Source organism: Microcebus murinus, chromosome 12 (assembly GCF_040939455.1).
Source record: "Microcebus murinus isolate Inina chromosome 12, M.murinus_Inina_mat1.0, whole genome shotgun sequence".
Taxonomy (NCBI): Eukaryota; Metazoa; Chordata; class Mammalia; order Primates; family Cheirogaleidae; genus Microcebus; species Microcebus murinus.
Genome location: NC_134115.1, coordinates 90,521,638 through 90,542,692, shown reverse-complemented (window position 1 = coordinate 90,542,692; position 21,055 = coordinate 90,521,638). Strand labels below are relative to the sequence as shown.

General features: G+C 41.0%; 1 protein-coding gene across 2 annotated transcripts; it reads right to left on the bottom strand.

Moving 5' to 3' along the window:
* Positions 1–3,496: 3,496 nt before the first annotated feature.
* On the bottom strand, positions 3,497–20,918 carry GTF3C4 (general transcription factor IIIC subunit 4). 2 transcript variants are annotated; one of them, XM_012744126.3, is made up of 5 exons: positions 20,530–20,918; positions 12,193–14,010; positions 8,489–8,619; positions 5,700–5,788; positions 3,497–4,052 (listed from the first exon to the last, which is right to left on the bottom strand). In XM_012744126.3, exons 1-5 carry the CDS (start codon positions 20,884–20,886, stop codon positions 3,988–3,990), a joined length of 2,460 nt encoding a protein of 819 aa, XP_012599580.1. In that variant the 5' UTR covers positions 20,887–20,918; the 3' UTR covers positions 3,497–3,987. The 2 variants fall into 2 exon arrangements, with proteins under 2 accessions (XP_012599580.1, XP_075865260.1); XM_076009145.1 differs by lacking the exon at positions 3,497–4,052 and having other exon boundaries at positions 4,059–5,788.
* Positions 20,919–21,055: the final 137 nt, after the last annotated feature.

Genomic DNA, 21,055 nt, shown 5'->3' with positions numbered 1-21,055 from the left:
ACCAGCACACAGGAGAGCCGTATAGGCACATAAAGATACATGGAAGCCATGCAGACTCAAAACAGTACCTGGTGGTCTAATCGTAAATAGGTTCACTTATTTGCCTGCCTGTTTGCTGTTTGGACTGACTTTGAATAAAACTCATTCAGCCCTGTTTTAACCAGAATTTCTGCTTGTAAAGAATACTACCAGCTGGGGGTGGGGACAGGTGGTGGCAATGAACTAAAATTATGCCTCCCTGGCTGGGCGCGGTGGCTCACGCCTGTAATCCTAGCACTCTGGGAGGCCGAGGCAGACGGATTGCTCGAGGTCAGGACTTCGAAACCAGCCTGAGCAAGAGCGAGACCCCGTCTCTACTATAAATAGAAAGAAATTAATTGGCCAACTAATATATATATAGAAAAAATTAGCCGGGCATGGTGGCGCACGCCTGTAGTCCCAGCTACTCACTCGGGAGGCTGAGGCAGAAGGATTGCTTGAGCCCAGGAGTTTAAGGTTGCCATGAGCTAGGCTGACGCCACGGCACTCACTCTAGTCTGGGCAACAAAGTGAGACTCTGTCTCAAAAATAAAATAAAATAAAATTTTGCCTCCCTTAGCCCAAAGTCCAACCAAGAGTTAACAAGCATCCTGGGAAATTGTAAGTTTTAAAGAAAACCAAATACAATTTACCAAGTTGTTAACAATTAATACTATTACCTTTAGAAAGAAATATTACTGTTTAATAGTTTCTTCTAGGAAGAGAAATTTACCACATAATTTAGCTTTTAGAAATTTTATCATTGATCCATTTTTCTTTCAAACATGAAATCTGTTAGCTCTGAAGGTGTCCTAAAGATGAGAAAACTAAAGGAATGGGAACCAAGAGGGTCTCTTTGGTAAGGAAAAGCAAGAGAGAGCGAGCAGTCAGGAGCAGAAAGGATGGACACACCCTGTGGAGATCAACCAGAGACACGAATTCCCGACTCCATTCCAGGAACTGCAGCAACTCACCAAACTCCAGGCAGTTAACTGCAGCAAGAGGAGCAGGTGCTCATAGAACAGGCATTGTGATCCTCTTAACGAGCACCAATAAGCACCATTCCTTTTGTGTCTTATCTGATACCATTATAACAGAATATATTTTAATATTTAATCACCTTTTAACATTCTTCTAACCTAATTAACCCATTAAACTTGCTAATAGGTCCAACCTATACACTTCAACATTACCATTCTCAAAAACTTCTTAGAGGAAAAAGCAGAAAAATGTCATACTCAACCATGAGCTTCACCAGTGGTTCTAATACTTTCTGACATTGAAAAATAATTGGTAGTTTGGGCTGATATAACAATACGTAGAGATTGCTTGAAGTCTGGGTGGTGGACACATAAGGATTTCAGAATGAATATCAAGCATAACAAGCTATCAATTTCTTATCTAGAATAATAGGAACAAATTAACCCCAAACAGGGAAAATGTGATACGTATGTGCATATCAGACTCCCAAAATGCAACAATATTGTATCTTAAAGGGTCTAATTGTATAGAATCTTTAAATGCAGTTCAGCAATATCACTTCTACTATTTTTCCCATTCCTGAAATAGTTATTACAGTTACAGCTAAAATCAACTTAAACTCTACCAAACAGATCGGGCAAATTTCAGGAAGGCAGAGATGGTGTAAGTATAAACTAGAAGAGGCAATTCGAAGATTCCTGGTGCCAAGTTCGAGGTTGCGGTGGGCTATGACTGCACCGCTGCGCTCAGCAGACAGGGGTTGGGCAACAAAGCAAGACACTGTCTCTAAATAAAAGGAAATAAAATAAAGACTTCTGGTGCCACTTCCACTTTCCTAAGGTTTCACTGACCAACACTATCATTAGGCATGCTGTCACTTAGAGAAATTCAGAAGTGTACTATTTATGAGGCCACCACTAACTCCAAAGCTCTTATTTCCCCAGCTCAATGGTTTAACCTCCATGGATGGGAGAGAGCAGTGGGGAAAGGCCTCTCAACTGTGTGTAGAAACTCGGCCAAGGCAAGTGCTGGCTGGATTTCAGGCTCTTAAGAATGCCACTGGGCCAGGAATCAGCAGAGAATCAATGTTCTAGGTAAAACTGTGGCCATGTACACTCCTATAGAGACATAAAAAATGATCTGGGAGGCCCCTTTCTAGTTACTAACAGTTATATTTTCTCAAAAATGTACAACTGCTTATGTAAAAACTTAATGTAAGTTTTAAATGGCAGCAGCACAAAATCCCCCAGTAAGAATAAATCCCTACTGACTCTGATTAGAAACAAAAAAATAAGTGAAATTAAGCAAGCCATGATTATTAAAACTGTAATCATTTTTTTGACATGATCTTAATTTTTACTGTTATATTTAAAGTGAAAGAAACAGCTGCAGGCACAAAAAGGACTTCAAATATACAATGTTCAGAACTGTTATTCATGATTTCAATGATGCCTGCTTCTCTTTCTTGAAAATCAATTTAACATGCTAGACTCTAAAGTCTGGAGAAACATCATTCTCAAAATTACCACCAAAACAAGAAAAATAAGCAGAAGACTACAGCAAATACATAATTAAACATGGGACAAAACAGCAATTTGAATAGGAAATGAGACATTTCAGAGCAGACTGAAAGTGTCTCTCAAGGGCTCTTGTCTCCACTACCTACCAACAGGGGTGGAAGGTCACCATTACAGGGTTTTCCCAATATTAAGATGTTGTTTCTAAAGTGAGGACAAAACATCTTTCATTGTGTGTGTTACAGTCCCACTGATTAGCATAACCCCCTAGCATAATCCTAAATGACAGGACACTTGTTTTAAGAATCCAAGAACACTGTAATTTCAGAATATCTTTTAGGTTCTAAGAGCAATTAATCTAATTGACAAAATTGACATCTGACATTGCCTGTTAATAACCCACAGGAAAAAAAAATACCTGTATTCCCAATATCAAGGACCTTCACAGAGAGAAGAAAGTCCCAGGCTCTGTTCAATTGAGCTGCACACGCCTTTTAGCACCAGAGCTCAATGGTCTCCACTTCTGAGCTGCTCATCTCTCTCGAGAAATCTCTAGACAGATTCCTATCCTCAATACTAAATGAAACACCTGGAAATGTCAACATTTAAAATACAGAACATTTTGATTTAATACTAAAGGAAGAAAATATCTTTTTTCTTCTATGTACAAATATCTCATCTAGGTTATCACAGTTAAGTTTGAAGCAGGGCTGTGTCATAGGTGAACTGGAGTATTTGACATCTTTATACAAATTAAGGAGTTGGGTCAGGAAATCGAATGACATGAGAGAATGAAAAGTCACAATTATTAACTTACAATAGTCAACTGATCATTTGACACATTAAAACCAACTTTAGTCTTGGCTTCAACTTCTTAAAAATATAGTTTTAGGAAAATGTTTTCAATATACATGGAAAACAAGAATTGACAGGATACAGATCTACAGATATTTACTTAGAAAAAAACATCAGCCCACATGTTGTTTTAGACACTTTTAATATCTGTTGGTACATCGAAAGCCACGTACCAGGTAATTTAAGCTCTTTGGAGCCACAAAGCAGTTCCAGACGAAAGCAAGGATTAAAACCTAATTCACCCCAGCAGGGCCCTTATCCAAACTGTCTAGAAGAGATCATTTTGTTCCTAGAAATGACAGGACATTCTTTTTGTTCAAATTGCTTCAGTTAAGACACTTGAAAAACAAGTTCCTCATCAGGTAAGAAGCCAGGGTAATGTTCATCCCAAAACAACTCAAACGACTCTCTGCATTTAGTCATTTCAGAGGACATCCTTTAGTCCCTAACGATGGAGAGTGCCCCTCAGAAAGGAGTTCCCAGGACCCTCTTTACAACCGGAAAGGCCGCCTCTGCACTCGCGAGGGCCAGGCTTGCTCCGGCCTGTCCTCTCTTCAGGCTGGAGCGTGTTTTCCACAGCAGAGTCCACGCCCTTCCATCCTCCCAATACTGACACTTAGAAGACAGGAGAATCACAGAAAGGGCAGGGGCTCTGCAGTAACCTCTTAATCCAGTCAGGATCTGCGAAAAGAAGACAAGTGCCATGAACCATGAGCTTCAGGAAAGGCAGTCAGGGATGAGCACCGGGACTGCAGCTGGGCATTCAGCTCCCAGCTCTGCAGCCCGGGACAAAGCACTTCACTCCCTCAGGGTTCTGACATCCCAAATGGGGCGGGACTAAATTTATGTTTCCCAAAGCTGTGTGATGAAATAGGAAAATAAGGGTAATGAATGTTTCATAAAGCTAAATTTATTCAATTTAAAGAAAAGACTACACTTTATTCTGAGAGTATATCCTTCATACACTGTTAATGTTAAAATATTCTCTCATAAAATTATGGTAATAGTAATTTAAAAAAAAATACCATTACTTAAGAGAAATAAAAATGTGACAATACTCCCTCCCCTCCAGTCTGTGAAATGCTCTGCTCCAATGCTCTCTTTAGACCCAGTAGCTTCGTATTCTTCCCCAAAGCTTTAAACGGCTCAACTAAAAGTCAATGGGCAGGTTTGTTTCTAAGTTTCCATCTTCTCCAGATTTCCTGCCTAAATGGTGTATCAATTCTCAACTGCAGCAAATGTTTAAAAGTTCTCAAAAATATATTTCAAAATAATCCAATAGTAGGAGGGAGGTACATGGGGGAGTACAAATTAAACAGAAAGGGACATGAGTTAGTAATTTTTGAATTTGAGTGTTGAGTACATAGGAGCTTATATTCTTTTCTATACTTCTGTTTTTTTGAGACAGGGTCTTGGTTGGTATCCTAGGCTGAAATGCAGTGGCCTCATCATAGTACACTACAGTCTCCTGGGCTCAAGTGATCCTCCTGCCTCAGCCTCCTGGGTAGCTGGGACTAGAGCTGCATGCCACCACTCCCCACTAATTTTTCTATTTTGTGTAGAGATGGGGTGTTGCTCTTGCTCAGGCTGGTCTCAAACTCCTGGCCTTAAGTGATCCTCCCACCTCAACCTCTGAAAGTACTAGGATTAAAGGTGTGAGCCATTGCACTTGGCCTTTTCTTTATTCTTGTGTATGATTACAATTTTCCCAATAAGCCAAAACAGAACACAAACTGCCAACATATCAGAGAATTAGAGAGCTTCAGCCACTTTAGAGCAAAAATTAAAAATAAAGATGTAGTTTTATGTAGAATGTTTTTGTTTCAGTTAAGACCACAAATTTCCCCAAAAATATGTATAGATAAGTATATATACTTGTGTCTAGTTAGCTCATTGGGTTACAGTGTGATGTTAATGAACCTCAAGATAAAATCTGATATTTGCATTCCTATGATCTTATTTCTAGCTAGTTATCTGTTGTCTTTGTATATACAATATCATTTGCAGAGTTTTTACTCAAATATAATCTATATGTGCCATCTAAAACAAGCTCAATTTTTTGGGAATGAATAATTTGTTTGCAGTGGCAGAGCAGCAAAGTGCTGTCTCAACTCACATATGTACTTTACCATGACATATTCCAATGACCATGTTTTAATTCTTGTAGTTGTGGCTTCAGGATAACACTGTGAACAGCAGCATGAGCCTGCTGCCCGCCCCTGATGGCACAATACTAAGCAGTGTGGAGTGACTCCAGCGATTAGTCTAGGGCGCTGACACTTGGCCAGCATGCTCCATCCACCCTCCTAAGGCAGGGAAAGTATTCACCTTCTGGAGCTGGATGCCGGGCAATGCTGTCATGGAGCAAACACCTTCTGTATATCAAACTCTGGCAGGACTGGTAGGTTAAAAAGCACCTGAAAGAAGACATATCACATTGTCAAGGGAAAGGGCTTGCTCAGTTTCCACCAGCACTGGGAAGGCGGCCTGTGCAGATCCACCACAGAGTTATTCTGAACCACACATTAACCAAGTGAAAGCATAAGAATACTTCACAAATTCATGGCAACAACACATCCCTCTGTGCAAAGCTGGCCAAACCTACACCACCCCGCATTTAGTAAAGGCAAAGAGGCTGTGGCATGTTACTAAGCAAAAAGATACAAAACTTCTAATCCAGACTGCAGTTTCATTTTTTGTGCCTGCAGCATTGGGAAAAAATTTAGCCTGTCCACACTTGGACCGTACTTTGAATTCTTGATGCTAAAAAAAAACTGACCATATGTTACACTAAAAATTGTTCTTGCTAGTATTTTAAGACTAGGTATAAGCACTATCTTTCAGAATCAGACAATACATTGGGAAAAAATCTGACAGATATCAAAGATAAAATAAGTGACACTAACAAGTATTCACAAGTTCAATTCCATCAAATGATTATTCACTAAGCGCCTACCAGGACCAGGCAAATAAGAGTAGGTAGAATGCAATGAGATGGGAAAGATTGTATCTGGGTTCTTCAGGGAAGTTTTTCAGAAAGGTAACAGTTTTAAGTTGAACAAATAAGGAGTAGAAAATACAGACAAAGGAGGTCAGAGGAAGGGACACAAGGTTTACCTTGAGTAAGTATTAATACTTGGGTATATAGGAAGAAAGGCTACATGTGCATGACAGCAAACACCCATTATCGCACAGGGAAATTATACTGAGATTTTGGCACTACTTTAATCAGCAAAAATGAACATAACTTTTCTGAAAGAACTCATCTGGGAGACATTAATGTGTAGTTTCCTATGCTTCCACCTTAAAAAAAAAGTCTGAACAATCAAATTAGAAAAAGTGTAGGGGCTGGGCAGTGGTGCAGGCCTACAGTCCCAGCTACTCAGGAGGCTGACACAGGAGCATAGCTTAAGCCCAGGAGCGTAAGTCCAGCCTGGGCAACATAGGGAGACCCTACCTCAAGATAAAAGTGTAGGAAAGCAATAAAAATTGGAAAAAATCCAAATATCCATCAGTAAGTGAAACATCTCTACAATGGAAAACTCTATAGATGTTAAGAATGATATCTGTACTGATGTAGGAAAATGTCCATGGTATTTTGATAAGAGAACTGGCAAGTTAAGATGGTATGTGTAGCACAATCCTGTTTCTGTTAAAAATAAATTTTAAAATTTTACTGAGTGCCTACCATGTGCCAGGCATTGTTCTAGAAATAGCTGTGAACAAAATACAAAAGTTCCTGTCTTTATGGAGTTTTCTATGCCAGAGGAAGAACAGATAAAGTAAAAATATATCAAATAGTGACAATCGTTAAGGAGGAAAGCAAAGCAAGAAATAGGGAAGCACCCATTAGGAAGGGAGAGGGATGTCAGCAGGGCGTTACAATTTTGGGTAGCATGGCCAGCAAGGCCTAAGTGATAAAGTGATATCTGAGGAAAGCATGTGGACACCTGGACACCTGCTGGAAGAACACTCCAGGGAGAGGGATTGGCCAGTGTGGACGTCCTGAGGTGGGAGGGGTGCCTCACGTACCTGAGGGACAATGAGGCCAACATGCTTGCAGTGAAGCAAGCGAGGGAAAAATAAAGGAGATGAGGTCGGGGAGTATGAGAGAGAGAAGGGGGCCCGGGGCCATGCACAGTCTGTAGGTCACTGAAAGGATTTTAGCCTTTACTCATTAGAAATGGGTAGCCACTGGAGAATTTTAAGCAAAGGGGTGACATAAGCTGAAAAAGTCTTAACAGGATCAGAATCATGACTATGCTGAGAACAGGCTGGAAGGGCAAGAATGGAAGCAGGAAGATCAGTTAGAAGATAACTACAGTTATAATAATCTGGGCAAGAAATGATGGTGTCTTGGACCAGGGCTGTAGAGGAAGAGGTAGTAAGAAAAGATTGGATTCCAATTTGAAATGTCTATTAAACATCCAAATAGAAATACTGAGCAGGCAGTCAGATGTCTAAGTCTGGACTCAGGAGGAGAGATACACGCCACAGCTCTATGTTTAAGTCATCAGTGTACAGATGATATGCGACCACTCAGGGAGGGTGTGGAGAGAAGAAAAACAGGTCCAAAGACAGACATCAAGAGATGTAGAATCAGCACAGACAACTGTGACTGAAGAGTCAAAGGAGGAAGAAAACCAGGGAGTGTGTTTCAGAAAACACGTGATGAAAATGCTTCCAGGAAGAAGTGAGCGTGTCAAATGCTCATTGGTCCAGCGAAATGAAGACACATCAAGGTTACCTCTTACAGTGAGACTACGGGGATAGGAGGAAATCTCTCCGTTTTATTATGAAATTAAAAAGAAACACATAAGCACACATGTGGACTCATTAATTTTAACAGGTATTACTTTGTACTAATACTTTTTAAAAATTTAACACTACTTCAAAGGAAAACTATTACCAAAATCAATAAGGAATTAGGCAGTAAAAAACTGCCTTTAAAGGCCACCTTATTTTAGTCATATTAATAAAAAAGTCCATGTCAGGCTTTAGAATAGCAACTTCTCCAACATAATGGCATGGGCAACACATAACTGGGATAAATACAAAGGTTTGTGCTACACAAAACTGAAAAATGAGCAAAAGCAGGAGCTTTTAAAATGGCTTACCGGAGCCAAATGTGGCCATTGGAACAGACTGCCTGTTTGCGATCTGTGAATGGCAAGATCTCTTTACACAAACTACAGTGCTCAGGGAAAGTTTGTTTGTTCATCTTCTTTGAGATATGTCCAATCAGCACCTAGTAAGACAAAGCAATCAGCAAAGTTTAGTGACCAATGCCGACTTCCTAAAGAAAAAGCCTGCTAACACAAAGGAAAAGTGAAAAAATATGCCGTATCATACAAGAGGCAGGAGATTTGCATGTCCACATAGGCTAATCATACTGTTTCAAAAGTTAAAGAGCTAGACCTTCAACCTGTGTCAACTTGAATGAAACAAACTCATTCTGGGGCCCTGAAACACTAGGGTGGACTACAACCACTAAGGGAAAACTGTTCTGAAAACCAAAATCTTACGATTTGCCATGTTTTAGTTGCTTCTGAAACAAGGACTTCAGAGTTCTATTAGAAGACAAAGTATTCGGCTATTATTTATAATGCTTTGACTTTAAGAAGGAAAAGCACAATCTCTACAGGAAAAATATTATGTAAAATACTGCTAACTTTGTAGAACAGTACAAATGTCTCTTTTTAAAGAAAGGCTTACAAAGTAAAAATATAATCAGGATTAAAAAATAATTCCCCCTTCTGATGGCCCAAAGACCCATTACCAATTTAGCCCAGCAGGCTGCAATCCGAGATCACTGTCCCCAGGACAGAGGCATAACAAGAACCACTGTGGGAGTGGGATGATGGCAGTGAGGGAGAGGTGACAGCACAGGCTCCAGGCCTTGTCTCTGCTTCAGTTTTGCTTTTCTATGTTTATTAAAATTATACTCTTTAGGCCGGGCGTGGTGGCTCACGCCTGTAATCCTAGCACTTTGGGAGGCCGAGGCGGGCGGATCGCTCAAGGTCAGGAGTTCGAAACCAGCCTGAGCGAGACCCCGTCTCTACTATAAATAGAAAGAAATTAATTGACCAACTAAAAATATATATACAAAAAAAAAAATTAGCCGGGCATGGTGGCACATGCCTGTAGTCCCAGCTACTCGGGAGGCTGAGGCAGGAGGATCGCTGAGCCCAGGAGACTGAGGTTGCTGTGAGCTAGGCTGACGCCACGGCACTCACTCTAGCCTGGGCAACAAAGTGACACTCTGTCTCAAAAAATAAAAATATATATATACTCTTTAAAAATAAAAGTCTGAAAAGCATGGGTCTACTTCATTATTTTGTTGGGAAAAAATCTCCTTGAATAGCTGTATCATTGGGAGGTATGGGGTACCAAACCCTCAAGAACCATCTTTAACTAGCAGACAGTGTCCTCCAAAGTTTGAATCCCTTTCTGCTTAACCTTGCATAGCAGAATCCACAAGATATTGGATTAATTCACTAAAATTTGTTCACTTATGTTTCAAAGGGTGTCTTAATGGCTCACAAGTTCGTGTCAGCTACCTTACCTCTGCTGTATATAATTTGCAAATTTAAAGCCCATTACGGGCCAGGCGTGGTGGCTCACGCCTGTAATCCTAGCTCTCTGGGAGGCCCAGGCGGGCGGATTGCTCGAGGTCAGGACTTCGAAACCAGCCTGAGCAAGAGCGAGACCCCGTCTCTACTATAAATAGAAAGAAATTAATTGGCCAACTGATATATATAGAAAAAATTAGCCGGGCATGGTGGCGCATGCCTGTAGTCCCAGCTACTCGGGAGGCTGAGGCAGGAGGACCGCTTGAGCCCAGGAGTTTGAGGTTGCTGTGAGCTAGGCTGACGCCACGGCACTCACTCTAGCCTGGGCAACAAAGCGAGACTCTGTCTCAAAAAAAAAAAAAAAAATCCCATTATGTTTTGGCCTTTTTATTTTTCAGCCTTAAGATTTCTAATTTTTAGTTCCTTACAGCAAAGGTAAGCCACCCCACCCCCTTTCCAGACAGTCCAAACATCCTGATAGGGTGAACAGTGACAAAAGCTACTCACAATTCCTCCAGTAGATATACCTAAATTTTACACTAGGAAGGACTGCTCCCATTCCCTCTCAGTAGCTTGGATCATGCAAGTCCAACTGTGTTAATCTGACTCATGCATTCTTAGTGGGAGTGATAGTTCTCCCAAGGCAGCAAATATTGGTTCTTTGGGGCCAAAACATTCCTACTTTTTGTTATGTATAAAACACAGATATACATACAATACATAAACAGATATACAAAATATATATGTGGCATTAAAACTCCATGGGCAGGGGCAATTAGAAAAAATATTTGAAAATGCTCCAGGGGGAGGTGATGACAAAAGAAAGGTTGAGAAGGCAAGAATCTTGGAAGTAATTTATAACTACAAGTAAATCAATATCCTAGGTTAAAAAGGTCTTCAGTTTATGAATTGAATTATTGGATTATTAAGACATGAAATGCATGGTTTTCAATCAAAACTCAGTTGCTATAGATGGGTAAGGGTACAATCTTCTTTTTTTTAAACTGGCTCTGTTGGAACCACATAACTAAGTTAAATGTAGCTTCCGAAGCTTAAGCAGCATCTGGACAAAACCATTACAGACCAACTTCCATTACTGATTTTCTAAAACGTTCTTGCTAATTTTTCATCTACCCTAACTAGGTCCCATGGCACACAGTGATAACCATAATACTCTCCTAGACACTTTAGAACACAGGGAAACAACACCTGTAAGTTGACTTTTAAAGAAGTCAGTTACATGAACATTATCTCTTAACTACTCTTAAGATCATTGTAAACATTCTATGAGCAATAATTTCAGGGGTACACACACACGCTCTCTCTCTTTCCAGTAAGAAAATGCAACAGTAGGAATGAAGATAGTTGAATTTATTGCCTTCAATTAATATTTTAAATAAGACTTTAGGCAATGAGAATAAGCATCAATTTTCAAAGAAGGAACACACACTTTTCTGGTTTTGAATATTTTAGTATACAGTATGTTCTTCGGAACATAAGTTCTTCAGGATTTTAACAGCTGTTAGCTGCAAGAAAGATCCCCTGATCAAATCATAACACAAAGGTTATGGTTTCTTTTCTGTAGGAATTCTCAGAACCCTTAGAATGAAAGCATCCTCTGGGAACCTTTAAGAGGAGTACAGAGTATGTGTGCTGCCCCAAGCACAGAACCCTAGTGTTCTGTGAGGAAGCTTAAATTCTATGGAATATATTTTGGACAACACTGTAAGATTGTTCCAACACTAAAATAAAGATTATGCCCAGTTTTTGTAAAAATGAGATCTAAGTAATAATTTATTTATATGCCCTCATGACTAAACCAGAAGACCTTCTTAAGTCCTTCTAAATGGAAAACATATACTCCCATCCCCTTTTCCCCTCCAACACTTTTGTAAAACAAGGGTAGGGAACATGGGTACTGTATTTCCTCTGCCGTGACTCCCCATCAAATACTGCTCTGCTAAATGCAGCCTCCTGGAGCTAACTCCCAGCCAAAACTCATCTGGCAAATCCTACATATCAATCAAGGCCACAGGGTGAGGAAGAATAAAAATATTCTTCATGCACTATGACTGTGTCCTGCACATTAATCCATGTTTTCCATTATTCCCCTGTACCTCACGCTAATCGTTTATCTAAAAAAAGGTCAAACCAAAAGCTTGACCTTAGGAATTCCATTTAGGTCATTTCCTCCTCATGAAGAAAACAGATTTTTCACAGTTTCAGAGTTTCTCTTAATAAACACCTACCCGTGCTGTTCTGTCATCATACTCTTCGTCAGACATTAAAAAGTTACAGAGTCCTCTCGTCGGAATGCTAGTGTTTTCTGTGATCCAGGTGTGCAAATACACTTCTCCTAAGACACGCTTCATGTGTTCCCTGGTCAAGTGCATCTCCACAGCTTCAATCTTCCCTTGGATTTCTAGAAGTTTCTCCTCCATTGGCTCACGGCCTCCGACATCTCCAGTCTGGGGGAGTGAGTCATCAGCAGCCTCCTCAGCATCGCCATCTTTGCTCCTCTCCTGCTTAGTCACCTGTTTGGAAGAAGTGCCTTCTTCTTGCTGCTCATCCTCGGCATTGCCCATGCCAGGTGAGTCAACTAGTAAGATCTTTGAGTCCTCGTGGGTGGGTTTCCACAAAGCTTCCGAAGGGGTCTTCTGCATTGACTGATATAAAATCCTCAGGAGGAAAAGCTTAAAACGCCAAAAATAGGTGACTCCACCGCTTTCAATCTTTTTTTCCAAAGCTTCTTGTAAAAATTGAGGGATATGTTTATCTCTTAAAATCTTCCAGCGTACTAGGTCTATTAAATCTACCTGCTTAAAAAGATTCTGAACTGAAGACTCCAGGAGCTGAGCAGCCGCCTCTTCAAAGGTTTTGAGAGTAACAAACTGAACCTGGTAGTTTTTGTTAACGGGATGCAGACCATTGACCATGCCCTCAGTGGTAATGATGGCTAGATACGCACCACAGGGGCTCACTGCTATCCCGTGAGTCCTCACCGAGCCAAACACATCCGAGAGTTTAATCAACTGGTGTTCAAACTTTAATGCAACATCTGTGAAAATGGGAATCAACTGCCTCACTTTGCCATCACTGGAACAAGTATAGACTGTTCCATTCTGTTTGTCTGCAGTCATGGAGACAATCGGCAGGGAGTGAAGACCTGTGACATGGGAATTGTGAACATTCAACCCTGCTTTGGAGATCAGAAGAAGACACCAAAACACATAGGAGCCTCTGGCAGCCACCACTAAGCTACAACTACACTTCTGGTAAGGGTGATAAAGTGGCACACATTTGATGCTGTGCACAGGCAACTGGTCCATTTCTTTCCACAAGACAACAGGCTGCCTTAAAGTGAAATAGCCTTTGACTGCTTTGAGATTGACAGGAAGAATTTTTACGGGTCCAAAAGCACTCCCCACAATAAGGCCACTCATTTTCCGATTATTGTGCTCATATTCCCACCAAAATAAAACACTAGGAGAGCTGATTCCTGACTCAATTGTGTTGCATGAAGAGATGGATTCCTTTCCTACAAAGGGTAGCTGAAACTGCCACACGGCAATATTACCATTTTCAAAGAGGACAGCCAGGAGCACACTGCCGACGTCCCGACATTCGTTGTTATGCTTGACCTGCTGAGTAGTACAGATGCCCGACCACTCCATTCTCACCGGGGTCTGCATGCTGTGTCTCCTCTGAAACTCGGCAAAATCCCCAAGATTTCCTTCTGGGGCTTCATTTTTAGAGAGCCTGTAATTGGTCTCATAAAGACGTTCTCCATAAATCTCAGTCAGATCAACCAGCTGGACCCACTGTAGTCTATTGAGGTTGGCTTGGATGGTCAAGCGATTGTCCATGGTCAGTGCTGCCAACAGGCACCTGCCATTAGCATCACAACCCATGGGGGACCAGCTAGTGTATTTGAATCCTCTCATTGGTGGCAAAGCCTTCCCGTCAGGGTTGAACACCCTATCTAACATGAAAGTCTGACTGATTGTGGGGTCCTTAGAGGAAGCAAATCTCTCCTTGCACTCAGCGACTTCTGTTTTTGAGCCAACCTGAAAATAAGAGATATAAAAACTATCAGATAAATATTTATCTGTATTAACTGATTCACATTGATACATACAATAATTTTGTATCAACTCTGTTAATTCTGGCATAACATGTATTTCAAAGATCAAGTACATGCCTAAAAACAAATTCAGTACATACTCAAGGAGACAGCATTCTTTTAAGGGCCAGAAAACATGTTGTCATTATTAATAGCCCAGTTCCCATAATCTTAGAATTAACACAAGCAATAGAAATATACTCAATTCTTAAAAAGTCAATAAAGCACTTAGCTGAGCTAGTCTCAAAACAATAAAGGTGTTAAGAATTTATGAAAAATATGTATTATATACATCTTTGATAGAATTGATATTTGGATTTTCATAATACTGTTGCAATATAAATGCCAGCTTTAGGTTTTTTTTATCTGAAATTTCATTCATAATTTATGCTGAGAGTCAACTTCAACTGCTTTGCCTACTGTTTCTACAGAATAACGTCTGCTCTAATTAGACTACTGTATTTGCTGGTCTTGAACATTCCCAATTCTGCTTTCCCTGGTTCCCTTGCCTAATCCTTCTTCCCATCTAAATCCCATCCATCCTACCAGGTCAAATTCTCTCTATGAAGCCTTTTGAGGTCATTTTAGCTTTCACTCATTTCTCCTCCTCCAAATTCAAAACATAGTATCAACAGTGCCTAGCTGTATGATGGTGAATCTTCAAAAAATGATCAAAAGAAAGTAGTCCAGAGCCATTAAAAAAAAAAAAATAGCCAGGAAGGCTAAAGCCAAAAAAGAGCAGAGGTCAACCAAAAGATGTTTTCTGTTACATTGGAACCAGTTTTGAAGACTTGATCCACTGTCTTTACAGAAACAGATAAAAGAAAGAGAAAGCAGAATCTCTCAATTCCTTTTTAGTGTCAATCTCCTTTTTCATAGAGGCTGATCTTCAAACTGAAAAGGGTAGAACGTGATTAAAAGGGAATTCAAGCCTAAGACACACATGGATATAATAAAAGCTACTTTAAATGAGTTTAAGTTTCCAAGCCCAGAGGAATTATACAGAAAGAACTTGGAAGATATTAATTCAGAACCACTAACTACATCCCAGATAAAGCTTAGACAACTGGGAATGTGTTAGAAAATTAGAGTGCAACAAATAGTTTAAAACTATCCCCTACGTAGTAAATAGGTAACAAAAACTACAGACCATTAAGCCTAAAATTCCTCAATGTATTAACACATGAATGGTTTGTATAGACAGCAGTAATCATTAGAAACGAATAAAGGATAACTGGAATAATCTAATCTTACTCTCTTTTCTGTTAAAACTGCTAGATGACATTATAAATAAACATATAAAATGAAAGGTAGATACAATGTTGTACACAAAATGAATAAAAGTACTAATTTTTCCTAAAGAGTGTTTCATATAACACTATTTCCTTAAATTGTCCTTTGAAAAAAGAGTTATGTGCCAAACACGGTTTGGGAAATACTATAAATCGTACATCATTCCCCCTTGCAAAGTCACGAGAGCACACTAAATGCCTTGGCCAGGAAACTACTGTAGAGGTGTTTAACCAGAGTTAGCCAAACTTGTTTTTTTAAACAGTGAACCTTTTTAGAGAGTTGTTAACCTGTATAATACTAAAGAATACTCTGAGAATGGTGTTTTAGGCAGTATATCTTGATTTTAGAAAGGCTGTTAAGACAGTCTTTTGGATGAGCTGGGTGCAGTGGCTTACACTTATAGTTCTAGTTACTTGGGAGGCTGAGGCAGAAGGATCACTTGAGCCCAGGAGTTCAAGGCTGTAGTGAGGTATATGACTGTGCCACTGCACTCCAGCCTGGGCAACAGAGTGAGGTCCCATATCTATTAAAAAAAAAAGTGACTCTTAGATACACTGTGGACCTGCTGAAGAAACGCAGACTGGAAATTCCAATTAAATAAGGTGTGGATTGCTAACTTGAAAATAAAATAATGCTAACCAAATGCCAGAGTTTTCTATGGATAGAAAAATTTGAAATATGACATAATGAAACAAAGCATCATAATTGAAAATCTGTGCTATCATGTCACCAGACTACCTGCAGACTACCTGGGTTCAAGTGCTGGCTCTATTACATACTAGCTCTGGGACTACAAGCAAATTACTTAAACCTTCTGGCCTTAATTTCCTCACTTATAAAAAAAAATAATACATGTCCCATAGAGTTGGGAAAGTTAAATAAGTCTATATATGTAAAGCTTATATTAAGTGCTCAATAAATGTTATTATGAGCATTATTAATATTCTCTGATAATTAAAGAAATGTTAATGAGACCTAATAAAAGTACGTAAAATGCAAGGTAGACATAAAGTTGTCCAACAAATGAAGGGTAGATATAAAATTTTTCACCAAATCCTTTAATACTATAAACTGAGTAACAATCCTTAGAAAAGGTTAAATTTACTGCAAATAAAAGCTACTGCAGAACCAGAAGTCAACTTATAGGACTGGTAACCCAAAACAGCAGCACAGTATGAAATAAAGGAAGCTCAAGCAACCCTTGGTCCCATTCACTGCAGGAAGAATTCTTGATAGGATGGAGAACAGCACAGATCTTGACTGGTGGGGAAAAGCCTTATGGTTTTGTGTAGAAATGTCTAAAATATTCAAGTTAGCCTACTACACTGCACCTTACTCCAACTCTTCCTGTCACAAACCTTGTTAACAAATTAAAACAAACACGCAGATGCCCAAGGAGCATATCACTTAAAAGACCTGCTCCCAGAGGCCTACCCACGGCCAATTACTTAATTGTACACTACCCAGTTTCCAGATGACCACTTACGCTGCTATTAATAATAACCAGGTACTTTGTAAGCACCTGATAAATACTGACTTAAAGCTTTTGGACAATAAACTTCTTGAAGGCAGGGAATGTGATTCTCAAGACAGGCAATAGTCAAAATTAACTTAATGCACATGACGAAGTCAATGCTTTCCTAAGGCTCCTAACAGTTGATGCACAACATATAATATTAGGTTCACAAGTATTATCAGATTTTGGAACTATACACAATTAGATGACTCACTAAATGAGTAGTCCCATGGGAAGAAAAATTGTCACTAACTTTCAAATATAGCTGATAATTAATGCTTCAAATATTATAAACTGTAGAAAATTCATAATCTAACAGAATCATAGAACAGAAGTTTCAAAGGGGTTGAGCAACAAGCTTTCTAGTAGTGCTACGTACTAAAGGTGTGATCTATACTGTAGATTGTCCACCGTTTAGGTGCGAGCAAAGGCAAGCTGGACAGTACTAAGCAGATGTAAAGCCCCAAGGACTGTCAATGGGTGGAGCCATCAAAGTACTGATACAGACTTCTTTACATTCCTACTATTGCAACAGTTTTATACCACACAGGCCTCTTAGAATTGCAGCACTCATTCACTAGGCAGTCCTAGTGTAATAGGACTGCTAAATGATTGATGGTTTATGTGATATGTGTATTGAAAAATGGTACAGAAGGGAAGATATCACTAATCAATTTCACACAAGTTATTTGTCAACTATAAGAGGGTCATATAAGGATTTCCTGTTGCTAGACAGTTGTGGCAAACATCAAATGTGGCAAAATGACAAATTTTTATCAGAATGCTAGGGGTAATCTTTATGTCCACACCCATATTAATCCAAACTCTTACTCCTTCATACACATATGACTACATTATCTTTTTACCTCGAGTATTTACAATGTATGTGCCAGGCAATGTGCTTAGTGATTGTATGTTTTTAATATAACCTTCCAAAAAGCCTAAACAAGGTTTTATTACCTCCTCCCTTATTGATAGGCTTATTTTGCCATCTTATGCCAAATCCCAATCTCTTAAACCCTATTTTATACTGATCCAAATAATCATCTTCTTGCCTCTATTCCAGTCAGATTCACATTCTTGAACCATACCAGGTCACTCTATGCTCATGAAACTGTAATAGCACCATAGGGCTTCCTACATTGAACCCAACTTCCTCAGACTGACCTTCAAAGTTCCCAAATTGGCCTCACATTATCTTCTCTGACTTCCTAGAAGAGCTACTTGAGGTCATCTATTAATCCACCACTTCACAAACAATAGCAAATTATGTTCATGTCTTAAATATGTACACACATGAGATGGATGCCTCATTCCTGCCACCTACAAGGCCCTTTCCTCCCTCCCTCCCTTACAAACCAAACACTACCTTCTTTTAGGACTGCTGCAGATTTACCACCAGATGATCTACTCTGATAAAAATGCCGTCCCTCACTATTCTCCCTTTAACTCCTCTCTGATAAAGTATTCAATCTCAGGCAGGGCGGTGGCTCACGCCTATAATCCTAGCACTCTGGGAGGCAGAGGCAGGTGGATTGCTCAAGGTCAGGAGTTCGAAACCAGCCTGAGCAAGAGTGAGACCCCATCTCTACTATAAATAGAAAGAAATTAGTTAGCCAACTAAAAATATATAGAAAAAATTAGCCTGGCATAGCGGCATATGCCTGTAGTCCCAGCTACTTGGGAGCCTGAGGCAGGAGGATTGCTTGAGCCCAGGAGTCTGAAGTTGTTGTGAGGTAGGGTGACGCCACAGGACTCTAGCCTGGGCAACAGAGTGAGATTCTGTCTCAAAATTTAAAAAAAATTAAAAAAATCTGGAAATGCAAAAAAGTATATAAAAAAGTATTCAATCTCTACCATACAGACACATATACTTGTTTTCTAGTTGATATACATATAAGTATCTTCAGAAATAGTTAAGTTACTTTTCAGCAGAGGATCTACCTTTTTTTTTTTTTTTTTTTTGAGACAGAGTCTCGCTTTGTTGCCTAGGCTAGAGTGAGTGCCGTGGCATCAGCCTCGCTCACAGCAACCTCAAACTCCTGGGCTCAAGCAATCCTTCTGCCTCAGCCTCCCGAGTAGCTGGGACTACAGGCATGTGCCACCATGCCCGGCTATTTTTTTTTTATATATATTAGTTGGTCAATTAATTTCTTTCTATTTATAGTACAGACGAGGTCTCGCTCTTGCTCAGGCTGGTTTCGAACTCCTGACCTCGAGCAATCCGCCCGCCTGGGCCTCCCAGAGAGCTAGGATTACAGGCGTGAGCCACCGCGCCCGGCCTAGAGGATCTACCTTTTAAAACCTTTCTTTTGTCTCTTTCCTGCGTACCTCAATTTCATAGGATTGCCAGCATCTGTCTACCTGATTTGTTTATAGCTGAAAAAATCTGTTCATATCATCTTCAAGATGATCTCAGAGGGCTTAGTCATAAAAATTTACAAATGATCCAATTCAACATCAAGTTCTCTGTTTGAAACTTGAAGTATGCTAAAAAGGGATGAGGGTTAGCTGCACCCTAGCTACAGATGACTCACATTTAAAATGAGTCATATTTTAAATGAGTAAGAGTTTAGAAAAACTTTACTATCATACAAACATGTCGTCTGTATACAGACACTTATCTTCACAGTGCTTATCACTCACTATCTGATGTTACATTGCCAAACAATGTAAGCTTCATGAGGGCAGAGGCTTTGTTTGGTACACCACTTCATTTCCAGAACCTAGGTCAGCACCTAATACATAACGATGTTCAAATATCTGTTAAGTGAATGAATATACTCTTTTGACAGATCACATATAAGCACAGAGATCCATAAAGGATACATGGAAAGTTTTTATACTTACAAGCAACTAAAATGAACGCTATGGCTTACTCCTTTAAAAAACCAAATTTGAAAATGGTGATATTAAAACAGTAAAACTTTAGAAATCCTAAAGTTCTGAAGACAAACTTAGCTTATATAAAACTGAAAGCACTAAATTTACAGAGACCTTGGACTCGAAGTTTAAGAACTGCCCTTGCTTCTAGAGGCTTCACTTTCATTCTGCCTCCCAAAGATGTATAGCTAGCAAAGAGAACCCCAAGTACAAACCTCAAGATCCAGTATTTACCCATCTGCCCAAGGTGAGAAGCAAGGACCATTCATAATAGAGACGCTGAAATAGTTAAGACAATGAAGAAGGCCAATTTTTCTTCTCCAAAGCAAAAGAGGCCTGAGAGGAGGGAACAACACAGTAAACAAAGCCAGCCAAGGGCCTCAGAAAGTCGGCCCCAGACAATAGGAGCAACCGTAGAAGCAGGTCTGGGGGTGGGTCAACAGGGGGTGGAGTCTCAGCACCTCACAGAGAAATCTGCTCCAGCTACCCGCCAGACCCAGAGGCAAATTAAGAGTTGGCGGGATTCGGCTCTGGGGGTACCCTTAGGTGTGTGAGAGTGTTGCAGAGAGGGGATGTGATCCACAGAACAGGGCGCAAACAACTGTGAGGCTTTTAAGCTGCGGCAACCCTGGCCGCCCAGTAACCCCGAAGCGCTGGGAGTGAGGGGAATCCCCAAACCAAGTGCGGGCCGGGATTCTCCTGGGACAGGTGACGCGGCCGCGGGAAGGAGGCAGGAGGAGATCCCAGAGCTGGGGCCAGGGGAAGACTCACTTTGAGGAGGCAGCTGTTGAGAGGGGCAGGCACCGAGGTGCGGTGGATAACCAGGTCCTGGCCTGGGTTGTGCACGTCGCAGATGAGTTCCAGCACAGCGATGCTGCGGGCGGTGGACACAGACACGCGGTGGTCCTCCGACCAGGCCAGTGGCTCCAGGCCGCTGACCGCGTATTGCAGCTTCACGGCCGGCTCCCGCCGAGTCACCATGAGGCGGAACGCGGCGCTGGGCCCGGGGGCCGCGTCCGCCGCCCGCTCCTTCCCGCCCGCCTCGCCGCCCCCCTCGCCCTCTTCCTCCCCGGGCAGCGCAGGCCCGTCAGCCGCGGGCCCTACCCGGGCCTTGCTGGCCGTGTTCATCTTCCCTCAGGTGCAGAGGTCGGGTCCCCGGGCTCGCCAAGCCCCCGCCGCCGTTCCACGGCCACCTCCCGCACGGCCGCCGCCACCCCCAGCGCCCTCCGCGGCGGCTTTCTCCCCTCAGGGCCCGAGCGCCGCCGAGCCAGGAAGGACCCCGCCGTTGCCAGGCGAC